The sequence below is a fragment of the Ochotona curzoniae genome, unplaced genomic scaffold (genome assembly GCF_017591425.1).
Source record: "Ochotona curzoniae isolate NIBS_2020 unplaced genomic scaffold, NIBS_Ocur_1.0 scaffold_4701, whole genome shotgun sequence".
In the NCBI taxonomy this organism is placed as follows: Eukaryota; Metazoa; Chordata; class Mammalia; order Lagomorpha; family Ochotonidae; genus Ochotona; species Ochotona curzoniae.
Window position 1 is genome coordinate 51620247 of NW_024467122.1, and position 22777 is coordinate 51643023.

Consider the following 22777-nt stretch of genomic DNA (forward strand, 5'->3'; position numbering starts at 1 on the left):
CTGCTTGTTTCAGGTTCAGCATCTAGCCCATGTGGCTCTCCCAGCCTGTGCAGCCGTGACAAGAAAGGCCAGTCTGATTCTGCCCTGCAGGAGACCCTGGCAGTCCTGAACTCAGTTCTCAGCTCGGTAAAGGTTTGCTCTTACTGGGGTGATCGGGGAGTTGTCCAGTTCAGAGCTAGCTCCAGAAGCGCAAAGGTCTTTTAAAATAGTGTCAGTAAACTCTCACAGTTAGATTCACCTTCCTCTGCTCCCTTGGGGCCTGGCCATCTGTACCCAGCCGCTTGCTTGCCTGCCTGTCTGCCTGGCAGAGCTGCCCTAGCACAGGCCCAGTGAAGGCTCTGCCAGTGAGGTGGGAGCTAGGGCCCTGGCAGGTCCCTAGTCCACTGGAACTGCCTATCCCTGTCCTTTGTTTTGTGTTTTGTTTTTTTTTTTAACCATTACTTACTTGAAAGTCAGAATTGGGGTTGAGTGGGGAGATCATCCCACCATTGGTGGACTCCCTAGATGGCTGTAATGGACAAGCCTGGGGCCTCATCTGGATCTCCGTGTGGGTGCAGGGGCCCAAGCATCGGGTCATGTGCTGCTGCTTTACAAAGTACATTAGTAGGAGCTGCACTGGAAGTAGAGCAGCTAGGGCTTGAACCAGCACCCGTATGGGATACTGGCATGGTACATAGGAGCTTAATCCTCACTACTACAATGCTGGCTTCATGCCTAAACCTTAAAGTTGTGAGTTTCTAACTTTAAAGGATTCTCATTTTATCTTTCAGTAACTGTGTAGTGGTGAGTGACCGGTTGCAGAACTTACCAAGTCACATGGCTGGTTATTAATAGCAAAGGCAGGGAAGGCCAGAATCCCCACCTCTCTGGGATCTCATAGTTAAATTCTAGGGGATGGAGCAGAACTGGTCTAGAGGCACTAAGCAGCCTACACTCGCCTTAGACGTAAGTCTAATTGCTCAAGAAGCTTATGAAATCACATCAAAGAGATGCTGTTCCCTGTCCTTGTTCCCCGAGCTCTTGCTAGTCTTGTGCCTGTTGCCAAATGTCCCTGTCGGCATATGCAGCAGTAGGAATGTGTGCCTTGGCCTGTGTTACTGCCAAAACAGAAACCTTAAAGCATGAGTCCTGGCTCATTGCTGCTCTGGCTCCTCCCTCAGCACTCCTCTGCCCTACTGTGTGGATACTTGATCCCTTCAGAGGCCTGGCCCCTCAGGGACAGCTCTGATGGCCAAGACTTCCAAGGCAGGACCAGGTCAGGTTGCAGGAGCCACTTGTGTGCAAACTTAGCGTGCTCTTTCAAAGTCCTGTGTTCTCTGGGGCTGGAGAGTGGCAGGCACTGTGACACCAAGAGCGTGCAGTTGTAAGCTGTGTCTGCTCTCAGCAAACCCGGTAGAATGCCAGGCGGGTAGAAGCACTCAGTAACAGCCTTCTCCCACAACAGAAAACATCACCTGAAGGTTGTCCTCTGCATCAGGTTAGTCCTACACAAGGGATCCAATCACCACTACTAGAGAGACCGCCATCCCCTCTGCCTCTTTGTCAGACCCATTAGGGAAGGGTGGCCTGGGTGCCGTGGGAAGGACGGGGTTACACAGCACAGTGAACCACAAGTCTCTTTTACCTTGGAGATGTTCCGGTTGACTCCCTTGTCCCCAGGCGGCTCCTGGGGGGCTGCTGGCCACTGGGGTCAGGATCCTGCCCTGGAGCCGGGGCCCCATGTGCAGGATCCGCACTCTCAGGGGCCTACGGCAGTGGTTGGTCAAGTGGAGCTGAACCCGGACTCTGGTGTGAATCTTAATCAGAGTCTTCCCCATGGTGGCCCAGGAAGACCAGGCCACCTTCGGTGGAAGCCGGCTACGCAGGGGAGACGCAGAAGATGGGGAACTGAGCTGGGATGCCCGCGCTAGAGAGGGAAGGTCAGCTCCCCAGGCCTCAGATGAGGCTGAGCTGCAAAGAGGGCGTGCCCAGAAAAGGCCCACGTTATCAGGGCCTGCATTCCATTAGAGGCACACTGAGCCATAAAAAGTCATGCTGCCCCAGCCAGGGGCCCGTAAAAGGGCTGCAGGCTCTCACAGGGTGTGTAGACCTCAGGGTGAACCTGTGGGCTGTGCTCTTGATGTGGATGGGAAGAAAGGCCATGGAGAGCAAGGCCATTATGCTGCTGCCGTAAGAGGAGAAACCCCGGCCACTCTCGAGCCATCAGCCAGGGAGGGCCACACACGGTCCTCTAGTTCAACCAGGTCACGTCACTTGGAGGTGGCACCCAGGGACTGGGACAGGGTTGGGGGAATAACTAGGCCTTGGTTCCGATCTGCAAAGTGAAGCGGCTGTCCCGAGAGCACAGGCAGAGCTCCTGTTAGCACCTCCTCTCTGCCGTCCTGCCCAGGCGCTGTTCTGTGCTTTCGTTCCTTAAATGGGTGTCGCTTCACACATTGGCTTCCCCGCAGCGCAGGTGGAGGTACCCCCACTCTGCACTGGAGCAGCTAGGATACACACATGAGGTCACCTGTCAGAGCTCTCAATCCCCAGGCTGGCCCTAGTTAGATGCTATGCTCAGGCCACGTGGGGGGTGAGGAGTACACTGGGTTTCCTTACCCCTGACTGAAGTGAGGCTGAGCGCCCCAGGACAGCTTCCTACCACTGAAGTTGTCCTCACTTGGTTAGCGGTCTTGGCTGTGCTGTTCATGAGCCATGCAGATCAGTTAGGTCAGGAAAACAAGTGAAGCTCCTGGTAGAAGGCCATGTCAGCACTGCCTGGAGCCTAGGTAGGCCAGTGCACAAATCCCAGGGCTCACCCAACATCCTGTTCTCCAGGCCCACATCCCAGGACACAGCAGGTGTGAGCTGGGTACCTGCCTCCACACCCCTCGCCCCGCCCTGAGGCCCAGCCACCCCCTCCACCTTGGGCTCACCTTCCATGATGGAGATGTGGACAGCCCTTCTGCGGGTCCTGGGGACGCTGCTCAGCCTTGGGCCGTGCGTGATGGAGGGACAGCTGCGGCTGGGAACCATCCCCGCTCTGAGGGCGAAGAACAGTGTGAATGGTATACCGACGAATGTGGTAAGCACTTGGAGTTGAGTCCTGCCTACCAGAATTTTCTACCTTTTTAAAAGAAGTATTTACTTCCTTCTGTTTATCTTTAGTCTTTGCATCCCAAACAACTCCATTTAAGCATCAGTCTCACTGGGACTTTCTCCTTAGTGTGGTCCCAGAGGGCAAAGCTGCCCAGGGAGGACTCCTGGTTGTACAATGCCCCTGCTTGTGCCCCTGCAACCCTGGGGCTGGCAGTCACATCCTTGCCCTCCTGGCCAGTCATACTCTTTGTAGGTCTTTGCAAGTTCTACAGGACAGGCTGCTGGAAAGTGTGGCTCCTGAAACGATTTTAGACGGCTTGGCAGGGCGGGGAGTCTGTCCCTGACTTCCTGTAATGGGTTGATTCCAGAACCAAATACTCTGCTTGGGCACATCTTGCAGGGGTTGTGTCCGGGGCAAGGCTTGCGAAGGCAGAAGAGAATGTGTACGTAGGGTGGCTCCTGGGGCTGCTGTGCTAAGTAGTAACCTGCCCTTCCTCATTCTCTCAGCGCTCTCTCCCCCACGCCTCCCCAGTCGGGCTGAGAAAGGTTCCCTCCCCCAGTCCTGCACTTCTGGCCCCGTGGCAGCCACGATGTCGAGGAGCTACACGACACTCAAAAAGTTCTGCATCTTTTCAGGTTCTGGGATCCAAGCTGGGGTGGTTTTGGGAAAGGCCCCTGGCAGCCTACCTGTGTATTTCTGGTGGTTCCCGCTTGATCTTGGCACTCGATTCCATAACCTCCTTTGCAACGCGCCCACTGGAAGTAGTGTAATAAAAACAGGTGGCAAGCAGTGAGCCAGGGCATCTGTGCGGGATCGCGGGCCTCTTTGGCCTTCCTACTGCAGTGGTCAGTGGAAAGGGCTCGCTAGGAGAGTGCTAGAATGTCATGACAGCCTGGAGGCTCTCCCTCCCTGGGTGCCTTGGGATCTTTTCATGGAGGATTGAGTCCTCACTGCCCAGCCTGGTCCTGTCACATCTCTCACACATATCTGCCTCCACTTTTAGACAGTGACATGAAGAAAATCACCGACAGCTTTCATTTAGCTGCTCCTCGGTGGAGGAGATATGTCTCTAAGACACAAAAAACAACTGCAGGGAAGGATAGACCGGGTTAGTCCACAGGTGAATTGGGCAGAAACCTCATGTTTTTCTCCTAAGTTCCCCGCTCTTGGTTTTCAAGGGTCAGAACCCCTGAGGGACTGTCCTGCAGAGAAGGCTTTGCCAGTGGATCTGGTTTGTTACTCACGGCAGCCACTGACCTGTACCGGAACCGGCTGCCCTTGAAGAACAGGTTGCTGCTTGACACCGTGCGGACTTGGCTTGACTTCTCCAGCCTGCAGCGAAGCGGAGCAAGAGGGTCTGAGACGGCCTCCTCCAGGCCAAGGCACCGCCCCCCAGGACCATCGGGGGACCCATTCAGGAAAAAGCCTGACAGTCTTACACTTGTCCCCGACTTCCATGAGGGACCCTAGGACTGTGCTAACAGCCAGCCATCCTCAGTGGAAACCCACGCAATGTGAGGAGAAGGGACGCTCCCCAGGGATGTCTCATGGGGGTTGGTGTTCACCCGCGGTCGTGAGGGCAAAATGCTGGGGTGCTCACAGTGCCACCTGTCTCCTGTCAGCTGTGAGACCTTGGGAGCCTCTCTCTCTCAGCCTCAGTGTTGTTATTTATCAAAGGATGGAGCTGGGACTGCTTGACCGCTGGTTCCAATCTTAGCATTTGAGGATTGTGGCTATGAGGAATTATGGGTGCAGGAGAAGCTAGGGATTGGGGACCCCTCTTCCTATTCTATTTCCCTGTTGGGAGGATCAGTCCTAAAGAGCATTACAGTTAAGGCTCTGACAAGTCCTGCAGGGTGGAGAGCAGCTTAGCTTCAACAAACTGCCATCACTACACTAGGAGTACCACCCAGCCCACCCTAAGGGCTGCACACAGCTGATGTGGAGACTCTGGGAGGTCCTGGGCCTCATAAACCTCCCTTCTAGGGGCTCTCCTGATCTCAGTAGCTCTTCCTTAGCCAAGGAAGCTTAGGCAGAACTGCCCAGAAAGATCCGAGAGCCAGTGAGCAGCTCCGAGAGCAGCTCCAAAGAAAACATGGCACAGATGGCAAGGAAGCACCCACTACTCCCTGGGCTGGTAGGCAGTGGGTATCCAACTCAGCCACAGGGAGAAAGCACCCAGCTGACTGGCCTCCCTTTTTTAAAGGGAACAGAAACCCAAAGCTGCCTAACCATTCAAATCCTTTGGTTAGCAAAGTTCTGGGCTCTGCTCACCTGGTCCCTCTCCCGCTTCTAGCCATTCTAGCCCAGGCTCCTGGACCCATGGGCTGTCACTGGTGACACCTGGTAGTGACCCACCCGGGAGGGTTGGTACCAGCTCAGCCCAGCTCTGCATCAACTCACCAGGAGGCTGACCCAGTAAGGCTGCGGCTGCTGTGTCCTGGCCTCCCAGAGACCCGAACGGCCTCATTGGGAAGCTGGACTCTTCATGGGCGTGCACTGGCTTTTCCTGGCCAACCCCTGCCCCCAAAGGCTCAGAAATTCTCTGCCCCTGGGCAGACGTTCTCTGCAGCTGAAACTCGTCCTCAGACCTTGGCTGGGTACGTCCAGTGGCACAGCGTGTGCCTGGCGGGAGCCTGGGGTTTTGCTGAAAGTCTCACTTTGTTATTTCATCTCCTTTCTTAAAGTCTGCCTGCCCTTATTCCCTCTAAAAATAGTCTGTCACTGACTCCTTGCTTAAAGACAGCCCCTGTCTTGAGTTGTCCACTTACTTGTAGAAGGCTTGGTTCTCAATCCCACATTTCCAGAGGTGCTTGCAGGCTTCTGGAGTTGGTGCAAAATAGGTGAGAATAATTTTCTTCTCCTGAAAAAAGAAATCTCACATGAAACGGCTGAGGGGGGTCAATGATATGAAGGGTGAAGCAGCCCAGGTCACAGATGCCAGGGCTGTGGAGGCCCTAGTGGCTAGGTGGTTGGACAGTTAGCCGGCCGGACCCACTGGGATGCAACTGTTTGGCCATCATCTCACACCTGGTGCACCTCAGCCAGCTCAGGTTGAACCAGGAAAGAGAAAGTGGGGTGTGGAATTTCCATGTGTGGAAAAAGAATCTCTCTTCTAGGGGTTGGGATCTCTTGGTAGGAACCCCTGGGTACCTTCAGCCTCCCGCCCCCCTGTACCTCACCTCCAGGTCTTGACCTTGGTCTTGGCTGAGCATACAGGTGGCTTGGATCTACCTGGACCCCTTAGCCAGGCTTGCACCCCACTCCCCGTGTCCCTGAAGAGAAGGATGCCAGCACTCACCTCTTTCTGACTTACGTATAAATAGAAAGTTTTCCCTTCAAATTTCAGCTTGGTCACTTCATTCCTAGGAGTACAAACAGAGCGCCTGTCACTTCCTGCCTGTTGGCAGCCCTGCTGCAGCTGGAAGGGGCTCCAGGCACTGCACAGGTGTAGCCAAAATTAGAACTGAAACACGACAGCAGTGCAGTGGCCTTAGAGAAGGGCTGTCGGGACAATTGAAGCCACACTTTTCTGGGCAATCACAGTGAAATCATCGGGTGCAAGGATTTTGGGCTCATCAACTGTGGCTGCAAAGGGGAACCACTGTCACGAAAAAGGGGCCATCAGGGGTCAGGTTAGGATTTGGCTCACAACACAAGTGCGTTATCTGGGCTGTCAAACACGCAAGGCCACAAACAACTGATGAGGCCAAAGTTCTCGACACAACAGGTAAGGGACAACAACGCAACCAGGTTCACAAACAGGTTCAGAGGGAGTGATGTTTTAGGTAGCTGTGCCACCAGAAGGAAAATGCAGTTTAATGCAGACAAATGTCAGACAGTCTGCAGGAGGGGCAGGGCCACATACCAAAGAGGCCAGATTACATGGAATAACCATGCAGTGTACTAGGAAAGGGGCTTAGGGGTAATTGTAGAAAAATGCTTGAAGCCACCAGTCCAGTGAATGGCTGCAGTAAAGAGGCAAATAGGATTGTGGGGATGTCACCTGTGGGACAGACACAAATCAGAAGTGACATGGTTACTGTACATGGCATGTTAAGACTTGGAAAAGAGACTTCCTGAAGTAGTGGTAGATGGGAAAAGCTTTAGAAATTGAGGGGTGGCAGGTGTATCTAAGAGCTGCATCTGCCCTAAAGGGAACCAAATGTGGCCCAAGCCGGCCAGATGTGTCCACGTGGCAGATGTTCCACCTGTGGCTGGGTCCTGCTCATGGACTTCTGAACAGTATTCTGTTGGACCGGAAACCCCAAACCCTCACACCTCCCCCAAGGGAGCCCAGTGAAGGGTCCCTTAGGAAGGGGCATGCTAGGCTAACGTGGCTCCTTTTGCAGAGGTCACCCAGAGCCATCACCATGTGGCCACTGTTTACAAGGGCCCTGTGGGCTGCAGGGGCCACCGGCTTAGGGAGCTGTGGGGTGCAGAAGGGGAGGTGCCCCCAGAAGCTGCTCAGTACTCAGATTGCCCATGGGGTTTCTGGAGAAGGCAAAGGAGCCATGAGCGCAGGCATCTCCCCACCCTGTGCCGAGCCCTGCTGGACAGAGAAGCCACACAGCCAAGCCCGTGGGGGGAGCCGGCCAGTGGTGGCGAGGGCTTGCAGGGCGTTCCGAGGAGGCTGCCATGCTTGCATGGGCCAGCCAGCAGCAGGGTCTCCAGGCCACCCAGAGTCTGTGCCTGCAGCCTTTCCGGAGGGGCAGGAGCACAACGGTTGGGAGTTGCCGTGACCGAGGTGGGGGGTGGGGGAAAGGAGCGTGGGGAGACACCTGCTGGGACACAGCTACCCGGGCGCTCTCAGAAAAGAGAGGCCCACGGTGGGGGCAGGTATGAGGGCATTTTGCCAGGGTGACAAAGTAACACATTGCCCCCAGGAGGGCAGAAACAGCCTTTCCCGACATGCGCCAGGGACTCCAACCTCACGGGAACTTTGCTTCTCTATCATTGGCCTCATCCCGCCCCACCCCCACCCCAGAAACCAAACCTACATGCCTTCCCTCTCTGGAGAGGCAGCTGGCCCTCCGAGATCGCCCCTGGAGGGGCAGGATCCCTGGGGTGCAGGCCACCACCCACATCAGTCACCACTGTCCATATCAAACTGTGGTGGGCTTGCCCTGGCCCCAACTGTCCAGTCACAGCCAAAGGGCTTGGGGGCCGCGGCCCCCAGGGACCCCAAGCTGCTCCTACGTGGAAGACACTCACCATTTGATGAAGTGGACCCTCTTGTTTCCTTGGAGAACCACAAACCCAAAAGGCGTGAAGGCCAGAAACGCAGCATTCCCCGACACGTCCTGCGACACAGGAAGAGTTCTCATGGGGTGATGTGGGCACAGAGGAAGGGTGAGCGCGTCAAAGGCAAGGCTGCTTCCCCTGGGGCACACGGGCCAGGCCATGGTCTAGTCCCAGCCCTGCCACTGGCCAGCTGTGTGACCGCGGGCAAGGCCCTCTCCGAGCCTCTGTCCTGTGACGCCACCAACCTTCGCAGGCCCTGTGACCAGCCCTGGATGATGCCCCCAGAGGATGGGGGCTCCCACGTGGCTGGTGGGACTGTGGCTGTGAGGGGGCACAGAGAAGCAGTTTGGAGGTTCCTCAAGTGGTTAAATATGGTGACAAGGTCTGCAGTTCCCCTCCTAGGTTTGTACCCCGGACAACAGAAAGTATGTCAGCACAGCAGCGAGGGCACCCGTGTTGACAGCAGCACTGTTTGCAGTAACAAGACACCAGCCAGCCCAGCACCCCTGGGCGCCGCTAACTCACAGACTGAGTGGCATAATGGAGTGTTCTTTTGTAAAAAGGAAGGAAAGACTGACTCATGCCACAACGTAGATGAATCTTAAAAACAGACTGCTAAAGGTATGAAGTCAGTTAAGAAGGCCTTGTGGTTCTGTGGGCTTGGTGCGGTAGCCTAGTGGGTAAAGTCCTCGCCTTGCACACCTAGGATCCCATATGGGAGCCGGTTCTAATCCCAGCGGTCCTGCTTCCTCATCCAGCTCCCTGCTTGTGGCCTGGGAAAGCAGTATAGGACGGCCCAAAGCCCTGGGTCCCTGCACCCGCGTGGCTGTTGCAGCCACTTGGGGAGTGAACTAACAGACGGAAGCTCTTTCTGTCTCTCTTTTCTGTAATTTCTTTCCAATTGGAAAGGCAGTTACAGCAGGAAGGTGCATGTGTGAGAGAGCTTGCATCTGCTGGCTCACTCTCCCCATGGCCACAGTGGCTGGAGATGATCTTAAGCCAGGAACCAGGAATGTCTTCTTGGTCTTCGTGCGGGTGTAGGGGCCCATGGGCTTGAGCCATTCTCTGCTGCCCTCTCAGGTCACAAGCAGGGATCTGCAGCAGAAGCAGAGCAGCCTGGACGTGAACTGGCACCCAGATGGGATGCTGGTGCTGCAGGCAGAGCCCTGGCATACTATGCTATGGCACCAGCCCTCCTTGTTCTGTTTTTCTACCCCTCCTCCTCTCCCTCTTAAACAACAAAAAAACAAGCAAACAAACAAAAAACCCCCTAGAACCACAAAACATAACTGACTCCTGGAGTAAGAGTTATAAACACGAGCTGGGCCTATGGAATTGACTGTAGTGCAAGCCTTTCTGATCAGGGCACTGTCACTGCGCTTTCCTCAGCGCCTGTAGTTCCCAACTCTTGGTGCAGGCACAAAGTCACTCACCCAGGGGCACAGCAAACACTGTTTAACAATAACCTGAGTGGAGATGCTGCCAAGCCCTGCGGCTGGCTCCTGCTCGGCAGCAGTGCTGGGTGGCTGGTATTACCCTGTTCCTGCCAGAAGGCACCACTGCTGACCCGGCCGACGGGGCAGAGATTTGGGTCAGGAGCCAAGGAGGTCCTGAAACTGCAGCTGTGCGAGGACGGGTGGAGATGCAAGTGCATTTGTGCTGGGACCAAAGAGGCCAGCAGGCGGCGACAGTGAGATGGGTCACAATGGGGGAAATACAGAGGTGAGGTGAGGTGGGGTGGGTGAGTGGTGGGGGCTAGCACTGTGGCACAGCTGGTCAAGCTGCCACCTGCAATCCCAGCATTCCATATGGATGCCGGTTCAAGTCCTGGCTGCTCCACTTCCAATCCAGTTCCATGCTAATGCACCTAGGAAAGCGGCATAGGATGGCCCACGCACTTGGGCCCTGCACAAGAGGGCCCAGGAGCCCGAGGTCCTGAAACTGCAGGTGTGCGAGGATGGGGTGGGGATGCCTGAGGGTGGCCACGTGGGAGAAGTAAATGAGCACATGGATGATCTCTGTCGCTCTTTCAAATAAATAAATAAGTATATCTGGTTTGTTTTTGTTTTTTAAGGAGTGGTATTTTACAACCCCTGACACAGAGGAAGGTCCTGGGGGAGACAGCCAGTGGCTACAGACAGCAGGGAGAGCAGCAGAGGCCGGAAGGGCGGGCAGCGGCCGTCCCCCCCTGCTCCTCCCACTCCAGCCCACGTGGGCAGTGAGGCCAGAAGAGCACCTCCTCAGATCCACAGGCCTGTGGACTCCAGCTCAGATGCCTCAACTCCAGCTCTGGTTTTGCCACCCACTGTGTGATTATGGCCAGGTCATTAGTTTCCCCATGGTTTGAACTCTTCATCATAAAACTAAGATTGAAAATACTCCCTACCTTGGGGCTCAAATGGCTCAATTGGCTAATTCTCCACCTGTAAGTGCCAACATCCCAGATGGGCACCGGTTTGTGTCCCAGTTACTCTACTTCCCATCCAGCTGCATGCTTATGGTCTGGGGAAGTAGCAGAGGACGGCTCAAAGACAAGCCACCATCTGCCAAGGCAGCACCCCATAGGTGCCAGTTCAGGTCCTAGCTGCTATACTTTTGACCAACTCTCTGCACTTGCGTGGGAGACCCTGAGGGGCCTCTTGGCTCCTGGCTTCAGACTGGCTCAGCTTCAGCTGTTACAGCTATTTGGTGGGATGTGTGTGTGTGTGTGGACAGCAGATCTTTCTGTCTCTTCTCTCCGTAAATCTGCCTTTCCAAAAAAAAAAAAAAAAAAAAGAAAGAAAGAAAAAGAGAAAGAAAAGAAAAAACAGTACTACCTTCCTCGTAAGTCATCTGATGCTGCTAGTGTACCGCCAGCTGTCTCATAGGAATGCTTTCCAAAACAAGTTTATACTATTTTCCTGATGTTGATGCATTTAAACTTTTTCTCATGTGGGAAGATAGAATTTAAAAAGGAGAAATCTCTTGTTCAGGGACCACGGAGAAGGATTTGGGTGGTCTCTAACTTGCCTGGCAGGGAGCGTGGCTGGATGCTGCGACCTAGCGATCCACGAGGTGTCCCAAGGACAGGGAGGGAGGAGGCGGGCGGAGAGCCGAGTCATCCTAGTTGGCACTGCTCACCCACACCTCACAGGCCCCTGAGGGCTGGCATCCTGCGGAGGCAGAGGCTGTGCCGTGGGATGCCCCACCACGTGTCTTTGGAACAGGGAGGGACCCAGGCCCCCACCCGAGTGAGGTCACATCAGCCGCAGCCATCTCAGTCCAGCCTCCCACTGGTCCACACGACTTCAAGTGCAACAGCTGCAGATGAAGGTCATGGCAGGAGGCCAGCGCTTGGGCCCACAGGGGGTGGCGGGTGGCCAGCAGCCAGCATGGTGTCCACAGGACTCTGGCATGTGAGCCTCAGCAAGCAGGGAGGGCCAGGGCTTGGCAGGACAGTGACCCCATCTCTGACACAGCCCTCTGGCGTGAGGATCCAAGCAGGAACCCCACTGACACTGCCTCTGGGACGTCCCTGTCGCCTGGTATGCCATTCTTACGAGCGTCCCTGTGAGATCTGAGTGTAAAACAACAAGATGGAGTGATGAGACAGAGGAACAAGGTGGAAGAGAGAGTGACAGCACTCGCCTCCACTCTTCCCCCTCTCCTGTGCACATCTCCCCACGTCGCATGAAATCAGGACCTGCAGGACTGAGCCGCTATTGGATCTGGGAGGCGGAATGAAATCTCCCATCCTGACAGCTTTCCCACAGGTACTGCCTGCCTGCCAGGCTCATGGCTGTGAGGTGGTTAAAAAAATTACTGGGCCCAGTGCGGTGGCCTCGTGGCTAAAGTCCTCGTCTTGAATGCACCAGAATCCCATATGGGCACTGGTTCTAATCCCAGCAGCCCCGCTTCCCATCCAGCTCCCTGCTTGTGGTCTGGGAAAGCAGTCGAGGATGGCCCAAAGCCTTGGGACCCTGCACCTGCATGGAGACCTTTAGGAAGTTCCTGGCTCCTGGCTTTGGATTGGCACAATACCAGCCATTGTGGTCACTTGGGGAGTGAATCACTAGACAGAAAATCTACTTCTCTGTTTCTCCTCCTCTCTCTATATATATATCTGACTTTGCAGAAATAAATCTTAAAAAATTTACTTTTTTCAGGGACAGCACTGTGGCGTGGAAGGATAAGCCATCATCTGCTAAGGCATCCTAGTAGGTGCCAGTTCAGGTCCCGGCTGCTGTACTCTTGACCCAAGTCCCTGCTTACGTGCCTGGGAAAGCAGCAGGGCTTTTCATTATTTTAAAAATATTTATTTATTTTATTGGAAAGGCAGACTTTTAGAGAGCCGGGACAGAGAGAAAGGTCTTCCACCTGCTCCTGCACCCAAGTGTGAGACCCTGATGAAGCTCCTAGCTGTGGCTTGGCCCAACCCTAGCCACTGCAGCCATTTGAGAGTGATCTAGCAGACGAAAGATTTTCTACGTCTGACTCTGCCTTTTACAGAAAATCATATATATATATATATATAGTTCTTGAGCCTGGTGTAATGGCACAATGACTAAATCTTCACCTTGCAAGCGCCAGGATCCCATATGGTCACCAATTTATGTCCTGGCTGCTCCACTTCCCATCCAGCTCCAGATTATGGCTTGGGGAAATCAACAGAAGGTGGCCCAAGTCCTTAGGACCTTGCACCAGCCTGGAGACCTGGGAGAAGTTCCTGGCTCCTGGCTTCAGATCAACTCAGCTCCTGCCATGGTAGCCATTTGGGGAATGAACCAGCAGGTGGAAGATCTTTCTCTCTATAAGTATGCCTTTCCAATAAGGAGGAGGGAGTTTGGAGGCAGAGAGGAGGGTAGGTGGCTGGATTATGGACGTAGTGATCTGTGCAGGGACAGAGGAACAAACAGGATCATTTTACTCTTGGTAGTTGATCACATTTACAGCCTGTTGAAATCTGTTCTCTCCCGTCCATACAAAGCACGATACACTGGCGAGTGTACACTCTTACACAGTGATTCCAGTATTCGTTGTATAATTTCAGACTTGGCAGTGAGAAATGCTTGGTTCCTAATTAAGTGCCATCTCCCCAGAGGGCAGACCAGAAACAACACTTGGAAAAAACACAGACACCTCTCGATCCTAACTAGCAACCCAGGGCATTTTAGTCCCTCACAGGGGACTTCTGATGTCCTTCTTATCTGTCTTTATCTGTACAGTGGCTCAGTGCTCCTGGAACAAAATGAGGACAGGAATATCTTCTTGGTAGTGACATTGTAAAGAATAAATGAGATGATATATGTAAGTGCTTGGCTCACACAGACTCTCAGCAGTAATGAGTCTGGGTACTGGCTGGGTGTCTGGAAGGCTCTATAAACCAGGGTGGCCTTTTCAGCAGGCCATGGGGCGCCACTGCCTGTGGCTGCACGGGTTGGGACAGGAAAACAGCCACAGTGTACCTGGACGGGACAGGCTGGTGGCTCCCAAGGTTGGTGAGAGGGCAGGGCTGAGGAACATACACAGCCCTGGGTGGCCAGGGGTTGGTTCCACCTTGTACTCTGGCAGCTGGTCACTCCAGCCAGGAGCTAGGGCGTGAGGGCTGAAGGCAGTGCTGGGGACAGAGCTGTTCGAGGTCAGGGATTACCGCAAGGCAGCGAGCAAGCGGAGCTCTGGCCAGCCTGGCCTGGGTTCATAGGATTCCCTGGGCCTGGTCCCTGGGCCAGGCAAGGACACTTTGGGCAGGAGGAGGCCACCGGCATACACAGGATGAGCAGTAGCTTCCTCATTGGTCCAAGGAACCAGAGCCTAGCCAAAGCATCGTTCTGCTCTCACTTAATTATCAAAATGATTCCTCTGCTTGTGCCCTCCCCAGGGCTGCCTGCCCCAGATTCCCCGGGCCCAGTAATTGCCTCTGTTAATAGAAATCATTGGTATTTATTGCACTTAGCGTGCCAGCTTGCTTCAGCTCTCCTTGCAGCAACATTAAGGGGGGTGCCTGGGAGCCTATCACCAAAGTGACTCTACTTAATGACAAGAATAAAAGCTCCCAAAATGTTTGTCCACTTGGCTTGGGAAGGCCAACTGACAGGAGCGGAGGGACCACAGCTGAGGTCTCAGCAGGACCCTGACTTGGCCCTGGGTCTGCTAAGGCTACATGGCCCAGGAACCAGGCCCTGGAAAGCTAAGGAGATGACTGCTCCCACCCCAGCCCCAACAGAAGTCTCCCGGGGCTTCTGGTCTTCACTGGGTCCTACACCTTGGGAAGTGACTTGTCTGGCCCTTTGCTCTACCACTCGGGGCCCTGTGAACTACAGCTTCCCTGGAAACCTGACTTCTTATCTATGAGACGGGGAGAATGGCAGCCACCTTCCGGGGCTGGGATGACAATGATATGAGAAAACAACATGGAAGGTCTCCATGGGCCTGCTGAGGAAGATGTGCCATGAACTTCTCCCACCCCCCTCATCCTTGCTGGAGTTGCTGCTGGCTGGGAGACAGGCTGGCTGGGACTGAGCTGTGCTAGCTCCTTCTGTAGCCTCTTCCAGCCTTCCATGTCCAGTGATGGGCAGGCTTACTGAAGTCAAGGCTGAGCAGGGCGCACGTGGGTTGGGCTGGATGCTGGGCTGGCTCTAACGATGTGCAGCCACCATACCCCATGGGCAACGGTGGAAGCTCCCTACCCACCCTGGGTCAGTTGCAACCACATGTGGCCTCAAGGGGACCAGCTGCTTCTGATGACCCCATCTACCTTTAGGTAGCTCCGAATTTTAATGTCTTCTAATGTCAGTAGTTTGGGGAGCCTGGTTACTGAACACCTGCTGGGTACTTTCATACCAACCAGGAAAGCAGGGCTCAGAGAAGACTCAATGACCCCAGAAGGAGAGCAGGAGCAGTTGAGGGCAAGCTGCCCCCGAAGCTCTCCTCGCTCCCAGCCCCCAGATGCCTCCAAGCAGTAGATGGGGGATGGGCATCAACCATCTCTACTCCAGGGGGCACTTCTCCGTATAGAGCTCTGCTGAACTGCAAGCATTGACACATCAGTTCTTCCTTAGAAACAAAAATGGTTTCTACAACACAGGCCGTGAGGACATAGTGATTATCGCACAGGAAGCTGGGGAGGGAAGATGAGCCGGACTTCTGAGCATCATGGTGTTCTCAATGTTCCTATGAGAGGACCTGGTGCAGTAGCCTAGCAGCTAAAGTCCTCGCCTTGAACATGCCAGGATGCCATATGGGAGCTGGTTGTAATCCCAGCGGCCCCATTTCCCATCCAGCTCCTTGCTTGTGGCCTGGGAAAGCAGTCAAACATAGTCCAAAGCCTTGGGTCCCTGCACCTGCGTGGGAGACCTGGAAGAAGCTCTGGGCTCCTGGCTTCAGATCAATTCAGCTCTGGCCATTGCAGCCACTTGAGGAGTGAATCAGCAGACAGATCTTCCTCTCTGTCTCTCCTCCTCTCTGCATATCTGACTTTGTAATAAAATAAATAAGTCTTTTTCTTTTTTTTTTTTTTTTTTAAAGTTCCTATGGGAGCCAAGGCCAGAAAGAAAGATCACCATCACCTCGTCGGGGGTGCAGAGCAAACACTGCTTTGTCCCCAGGTCACTGGTTCCTCTGTTGGTGTTCTGTTATTCGCTGAATTATGACCTCTCAGAAGTACACCTGCCTTATCTGGAGGTGGGATCTTTACAGCACAGAGGCTGTCAGGGTGGAGCCCCGCGGGAAGCCTCAGCAAGCGGACAGCCCTGAGCCAGCCAGTCCCCGGCGCCTGCGAAGGCACAGGTGGCTCCCTGACTTCTGGTCTTCGGAGCTGTGAGATCGGAACTTTCTCTCAGGGTCCGTGGCCAGTCTGACACACTTGATGCTGGAGCAGCTGTGGGGAGCGACTGAACTGCCTGTCCTGTCTGCTCTCCTTGGATGTCTGCAGCTTCCCTTCACATCCTGGGAGGAAGCGAGTGCTGCCTTCCTGCTCCCTGCCGACCCTGTCTCTGGCAGACCAGATGGAGAGACCGTCTCTGCTGGTTCCGGAGCCTGCCCACTCAGGCTGGGGATGGAGCTGCAGTGGGAGGGGCGTGGCCACAGCGCCTGCCCAGGCAGGTGAGCACAGAGATGTGGGCTGGGACAGCCTCCCCGGCACGTAAAGGGACTAAGACTCCACTGCACTTCCGCAGTGTGACTCATGCCACTGTAGCCAATAAAATCCACTCGGGGAGAGAAACTCGACTGCAGATCAGCAAAGGGTAGGCCAGTGCTGGGCTGGGTAGGTCACCCTTTGTGGGAGCCTCTGCTTTCTTCCTCTTTCTATTTTCACCAAATGAGCCACTGCTGCCAACGCAGGGCGCCCGACAGGCAATCTGCTGGCCAGGCAGACTCCTCTGACATGGATGTGGCACCGCAGGACCATGCAACATGTGATCCAGAGTTTCCTAAGTGAGACATTTCCCACGGACCTGTCACCGTAATAATCAACCCGATGAATGCCACAGGGGTGTGTGATGGGCACGGGCACACTGTCCCTGGCTCCTGGCGCCAGTCTCTACGCAAGCCTTACCTTGCACGGGTGAGGGTCCACTCCGTATGTTTCCAATGTTTGAGCTTTTCTTAAGAAGTTCAACTCTGATGTTGCTGGTGATTGGCCACTGGAATAAAGAAAATAAGCTGATTTCTGCTTTCCTATTCTCTTGGGGTCCCCCCAAATAAACTCTATGGAGATGTGCTCTTGGGCCCTGGCGCAGTAGCCTAGTGGATAAGGTCGTTGCCTTGTATCTGCTGAGATCCCATATGGTGCTGGTTTGTATCCCAGCTTCTCCACTTCCCTTCCAGCTCCGTGCTTATGGCCTGGGAAAGCAGGTGAGGATGGCCTAGGGACCCTGAGGATGGGACCCTGCACCCACATGGGGGATGTGGAAGAAGCTCCTGGCTCCTGACTTTGGATCACCTCAGCTCTAGTCATTGCAGCTGGTTGGGGAGTGAACCAGCAGATGGAAGACTTTTCTCTATTTCTGTCTCTCTATATCTCTGCCTTTCTAATACAAATAAATACATCTTAAAAAAAAAAGATGTGCTGTTTGTTTTTCTAAGGTGTGCAAGGAGTGTTGGGGACTGTGGCAGGCTGGGGGTGGGTACTCTCTCCATCTCAAAAATGCAATTTTAGTATATGTGCTGCCGAAACAAGCACTCAAAAATGCAATTGTTTCTCAGCCATGAGTTCCTAGGTAAGAAGCAGAAGAGGGCAGGGCTGAGCCCCCTACATTCCACAACTCTGTGTGCCCACAGGGTGGTGAGTACGGAAGGGAAGCAAGCTGGAAATGGAAGAAACCAGTCCAGCTCTGAGCCAGGGGACGAAGCTGCCTTCCCAGCTGCCTCTTTAGCAGGGGGATGCACACCCGGGGGGAGCTTGGAGGTGGCATCTCCGTCAGGCTCTGGCATGGGGCAAGGGTCTGGGCAAAGCTGAGGCAACTGCTCCAGAAGCACAGGAGTGGACAGCACATGCAGTCCACCCCTGCGAAGGCCAGCGCACGGGGCTGCGAGTTGCTGTTTTCCAGGCTTGCCGTGGCTCTCAAATAACAGGGCCAGGCAGTCCCTGGGAGCTGCAGACCAGACTGCCTCTAGCGACCCTGAGTGGAGGGTGGGTATGTGACGGGCGTCAGTGCTGCTGCCCTACCAGGGAGCTCCCCATTCTTTGCTTGCCCGTGGACTTCATTCACCCCTAGAGTTTGCCCTCAAAGCAGGCATCAGTCCCCAGGGGGATCCCCAGCTCGGACCAAGTTTCCAGAGGCCTGTTCCTCGGACTGCAACATCTAAAACCTCACAGTGGCTCCAGCACATCCTGCACGGACCATGAGGCTCCACACAAGGCAGAGTTCATTCTGACGTGTACCACAAGGGGTCATTATTTCCCCGGTAGAGAGTAATGGGTCCTGAACTTGGCTGTGCAGGCCAGGCAGGACGGAAGCTCCCAGGATGCCACCTTGACAGGTGTCCCTGTTCCTCTGGCAGGGTCCAGGTTCCTCTGCCGCCATGCATGATGGGGCAGGGGTCCAGTGACAAAGGCTAGGGGGCTCTGAGTTACATTGTGGCTGAAGTGAGTGAGGGTGGAAAGGTTTTGTTTTTGGTGGTAGCGGTGTGTGTGTGTCTGTTTGGTGGTAGCGGGGTGTGTGTGTGTGTGTCTGTCTGTCTGTCTGTCTTTGACCTCAGCCCAGCCATGGCCATTACAGGCATTTGGGGAGGGAACCAGCAGATGGAAGGTCTCTCTCTCTTTCTCTCTCTCTCTCTCTCTGTCTGTCACTCAAATACATTAATAGAGAGATTTTTTTAAAAAATCCTCCATGCCCAACATGGTATTTCATCAAAATTACAGACACACAAACCTTTGTGAAAGATTACAAAGGAAACTTCAGTGTATTCAAACAATGACAAAGCATTCTATGTCCCGACACTGCAGTGTGCACACTTTTTTGCTTTGCAGTTTTCAGCATGGGGATTCTGCTCTAGCATGGTGCACAGAGGAGGACCCGAACATGCTCCCTGTTGCTGCTTAAAACCAGCTTCTGCGAAAAAGCCTACTCTTCATGGGCAAGAGGACACGAGGCAGTGTTAGAGGATTTGGCAAATTCTCTGCAGCCAAGAGGAGCTGGGGAGAGCGAGGCAGGGGGCTGGGGGATGGCTTGGGCAGCGCTTGCAAGCGGAAGCACTTGCAGGTGCCCACAGTACTGGGAGACCTCGGCAGCTGTGGGCAGCCCGTCCTCTGCCTGAAGCCACCTGTCACCATGTCACAGGCTGAGGGCCGAGGCCTGCCTGGTTTTCACGGCCCCAGCCATGCTTTCCTCGATAGCTTTTTTCCTCTTTTGCATTTTTCTTTTCCTTTCTTGCAGTCTGTCCCCTGCCTGTTATGCCTTCACGAATCTCAGCAACTTTTCAGATCTGTGATTCCCTTTCTGGCCACAGGGCTTGGACAGCACAGGCAGTGGGCCAGCGGGCAGGTTTGGGAAGGCAGGGGAGTCCCTTCACAGCAGGCAGAGAGCTCATAGCACAGAGCCTCAGGGAGCCACGGGCCAGGACCTGAGCCGGGAGCCACTCACCTGAGTGGGCCAGGACCTGAGCCGGGAGCCACTCAGGCGAGTGGGCCAGGACCTGAGGTGGGAACAACTCACTTGAGTGGGCCAGGACCTGAGCTGGGAGCCACTCACCTGAGTGGGCCAGGACCTGAGCCGGGGGCCACTCACCTGAGTTCCATCTTATGAATCTCGGCGATTTTCTTTTCCAGCTTCTCCGAATGTTTGGGGAAAAACTGGAACTTGGAGCTGTAGCCTTCGGGGTGCTTCCCTGGGTCATAATCGCCGATTTCCGCTTTTGAAGGGAAGGCAGAAGCAGACAGTGGTGGAGACGTGTAAGTGATCACTGACAAAGCAACAGGAGGTCAGCACCTCCAGCTGACGCCAAGGCGCATCTCAGATGCACAGAGCGCCCGGGGCTCGCCATGGCTCGGCTCGAGGAGGGTGATGAGGAGTCACTCGCATGCTCTTGGCTGACAAGCTGTGCCAATTCAAGTCTACCCAGGGATGCAGCGGGGCTGGACCCTGTGCTAAGGTCACTGCAAGCAACATCTGGATCCTCACCCACCCAGCCCTGTGAAGAGGACCCAGACACAAAGCCCTTCACGGCAGCACAGGAAATAGTGAGCTGGATCAGCCAGACGGAACCTTCAAGGTCTGAGCTGGACTAGAGGCCTAAATCTCACGCTGAGGATTTTAGCAGGGACATAAAGAACTGATGCCTGAGCTATAACCCACAAGCAGAACTCAACCTTCAGGGCAAATCAGACTCCCTCCTGCGGAGACGGAGGGCTGACCTGGGCAAGGGAGCAGTGGCTGTTAACCAGCAGGTGTCACTGAGCAGGAGGTCCCCAGGTTGCTTTCTCAGTCCCCTGCTGGCACGAGGGTTCATCTGCATCTACAGCTGTTGAGAGCGCAGAGGAAAGCAGGCCCCAGATGCTCCCAGGTGGAAGCCAACTTTCTCATGGGAGGTGCTCCCTGGGGACCCGCTGGCAATGACCAAGGGAAGCAGCAGGTCTCAGCTGCCTGTGGCTGCGCTCTTTCCTCCCCAACTAACAGTGACATCCATTTCAGGTGAGACGTGCTCAGGGAGGAGTGGGAATGCGGTGCTCCCCACGAGGGGTGGCAGAGCTGCACCTGTGCCTCGCGCGTTCTCACCATCAGTCAACTCACTGTGCCTTTTACACTACCTGGGAATCTCAACTGTTTGGCAACACGCCCTGAACTGAAGTCTGGGCTCACTTGGGTTTTAGGGTCATTTATTTTTATTTTAATTAGAAAGTGCCAAGTGGAAAATGTCAATACTGGACACTCAGTACATGCGGGGTGGGCATCTGGCCTCACAGTGAAGACGCTGGGATGTGTGCATCCCACACTGAAAGGCCTGGGTTTCATCCTCAGCCATGACTGCTGATCCCAGCTTCCTGCAGATCAGACTCTGGGGAACAGCAGACGGCTCATGTAGTTGGGTCCAGGCCACCCACGGAGGTGGACCTGGTTTAAGTAGTTACCTCCGGGCTTTGGGGCACTTCAGTCCTGGCCATTGCAGGCTATGAGGTAGTGAATCAGCAGACAGGATCTCTGTCTCTCGAATAAACAAAATGAAAGGGAACTCTGTGGGTATCTTAAAATTAGTGAACACCTGCTAGACTTCCCATTTATGTGACTTAAAAAATAGCAGTCTTAGAAATCAAAATGGCAATATCTATATTCTTTTTTGTTTAAATATTATTTAGGGTCCAGCGCAAGGGCTTGGTGGCTAATATTCTTGTCTTGCCATGCACTGGGATCCCATATGGGCGCCAGTTCTAATCCCGGCAGCTCCACTTCCCATCCAGCTCCCTGCTTGTGGCCTGGGAAAGCAGGTGAGGACGGCCCAAAGCCTTGGGACCCTGCACCTGCGCGGGATACCCGGAAGAAGGTCCTGGATCCTGGCTTCGGATCGGCATAGCATTGGCCGTTGCGTTCACTTGGGGAGTGAATCATCGGATGGAAGATCTTTCTCTCTGTCTCTCCTCCTCTCCATATATCTGACTTTCCAATAAATAAATAAATCTTTTTTTTTAAAAAAAGATCTTTCTCTGTGTTTCCTTCCTCTCTGTAAATCTGACTTTCCAATAAAAATATATCTTTACTTAGAGGTTAACACTGTGGTGTAGCATTTTAAGCCATTACCTGTGATGCAGGCATCCTATTTAGGCATTAGTTTGAATTCCAGCTGCTCCATGTTTGACCCAGCTCTTTGCTAATGACCTGGGAAAAGCAGCAAGAGGATGGCCCAGCTATTTGAGCCCCTGAATCTATGTGGGAGACAAGGAGGAAGCTTCTGGTTCTTGGCTTTTGCCTGGCCCAGCCCCAGCTTTTGTGCCCATTTGGGGAGTGGGCTAGCAGATGGAAGATCTTTTTCTTTCTGTCTCTTTCTTTCCCTCTGTAACTATGTCTTTGAAATAAATAATCTTTAAAAAAATTTTAAAGGTTATGTATTTGAAAGACAGAGTGACAAGATGAGGTCTGCTGTTATATTTCCCCAAATTCCCCCAGTAGCCAAGGCTGGACCAGGCCCAAGCCCAAAGCCTGTGTCTCAATCTCCCATTTTGGATGATACTGCCTCCCAGGAACATTAGCAGGCATTTGGGTTAGAAGTGCAGAATAGCTCAGGCTAGAACCAGGCCCTCTGACATGGGATGCAGGCGTCCCATGCTGCAGTTCACCTGCTACTTACAACACCTCCCCCTATGATGCTTACATAGTTGCTTCTGGGAGTTTGTATATTTCCAATAAGGGTTCAGATTCTGGGATGGAAAACTTCACGATTCTAGTGCTGTGGTCCAAAATGATCCAGGGACAATGGCAGTTTTAAGGCTAAGGATCAAGCAAAATTTAGATAGTGGCACCTGACCTTTTCATTTTGTGGAAGAAGGGGACATCCATGAATAGTACCTGTCTCTCCCATCATTTCGGGGGAAAAAAAAAAGTCCATCTGGGCCCCAGCTGGGTAGGACTCGGCACTTACTGGTGCGTTAAGAAATGTGCTTGTTACTCGGAAACACTCTCAACTTTGAGCACTCTACCGAAAGATCTCTGAAACAGACACCAGGAAGCCAAGCTGCTTCACATCTTAGAGATGTGCCTAAGAGAAGAGGAAGAAATTGATTCGGTGCTGCCCTAGAGTCTAAGTAATTTTATCAACCCAGGGTGCCTGGCAAATCCGCCACAGAGGATGAGAACGCCGGTCAGTGCTGGTGTTAGACCTCGGGTACAGGTTAGGACTGGGTGAGCCGGAATTTGGGGCTCCAGAGGAACCAGGCAAAATGCTCTAACTTGGATTTGGTGTCAAGTTAGATAGTATTTAGATCCAAGAAGTAGTCATCTGTGGCAACTGAAATAATATAATCAGTACTGAGCATGAAAAGCAAAT

General features: G+C 53.9%; 1 protein-coding gene across 2 annotated transcripts in view; it reads right to left on the reverse strand.

The window, feature by feature from the left end:
• Nucleotides 1-22777, reverse strand: part of FRMD5 (FERM domain containing 5) — a 311056-nt gene that overhangs the window by 1719 nt on the left and 286560 nt on the right. For both annotated transcript variants that reach the window (XM_040968940.1, XM_040968939.1), the window contains exons 6-13: nt 19531-19654; nt 16857-16944; nt 8294-8382; nt 6381-6444; nt 5851-5942; nt 4337-4411; nt 3766-3834; nt 2916-3022 (exon numbers count right to left, since the gene is read on the reverse strand). In XM_040968940.1, coding sequence (XP_040824874.1) covers nt 2916-3022; nt 3766-3834; nt 4337-4411; nt 5851-5942; nt 6381-6444; nt 8294-8382; nt 16857-16944; nt 19531-19654 — 708 coding nt within the window. The remainder of the gene's footprint in view (nt 1-2915; nt 3023-3765; nt 3835-4336; nt 4412-5850; nt 5943-6380; nt 6445-8293; nt 8383-16856; nt 16945-19530; nt 19655-22777) is intronic.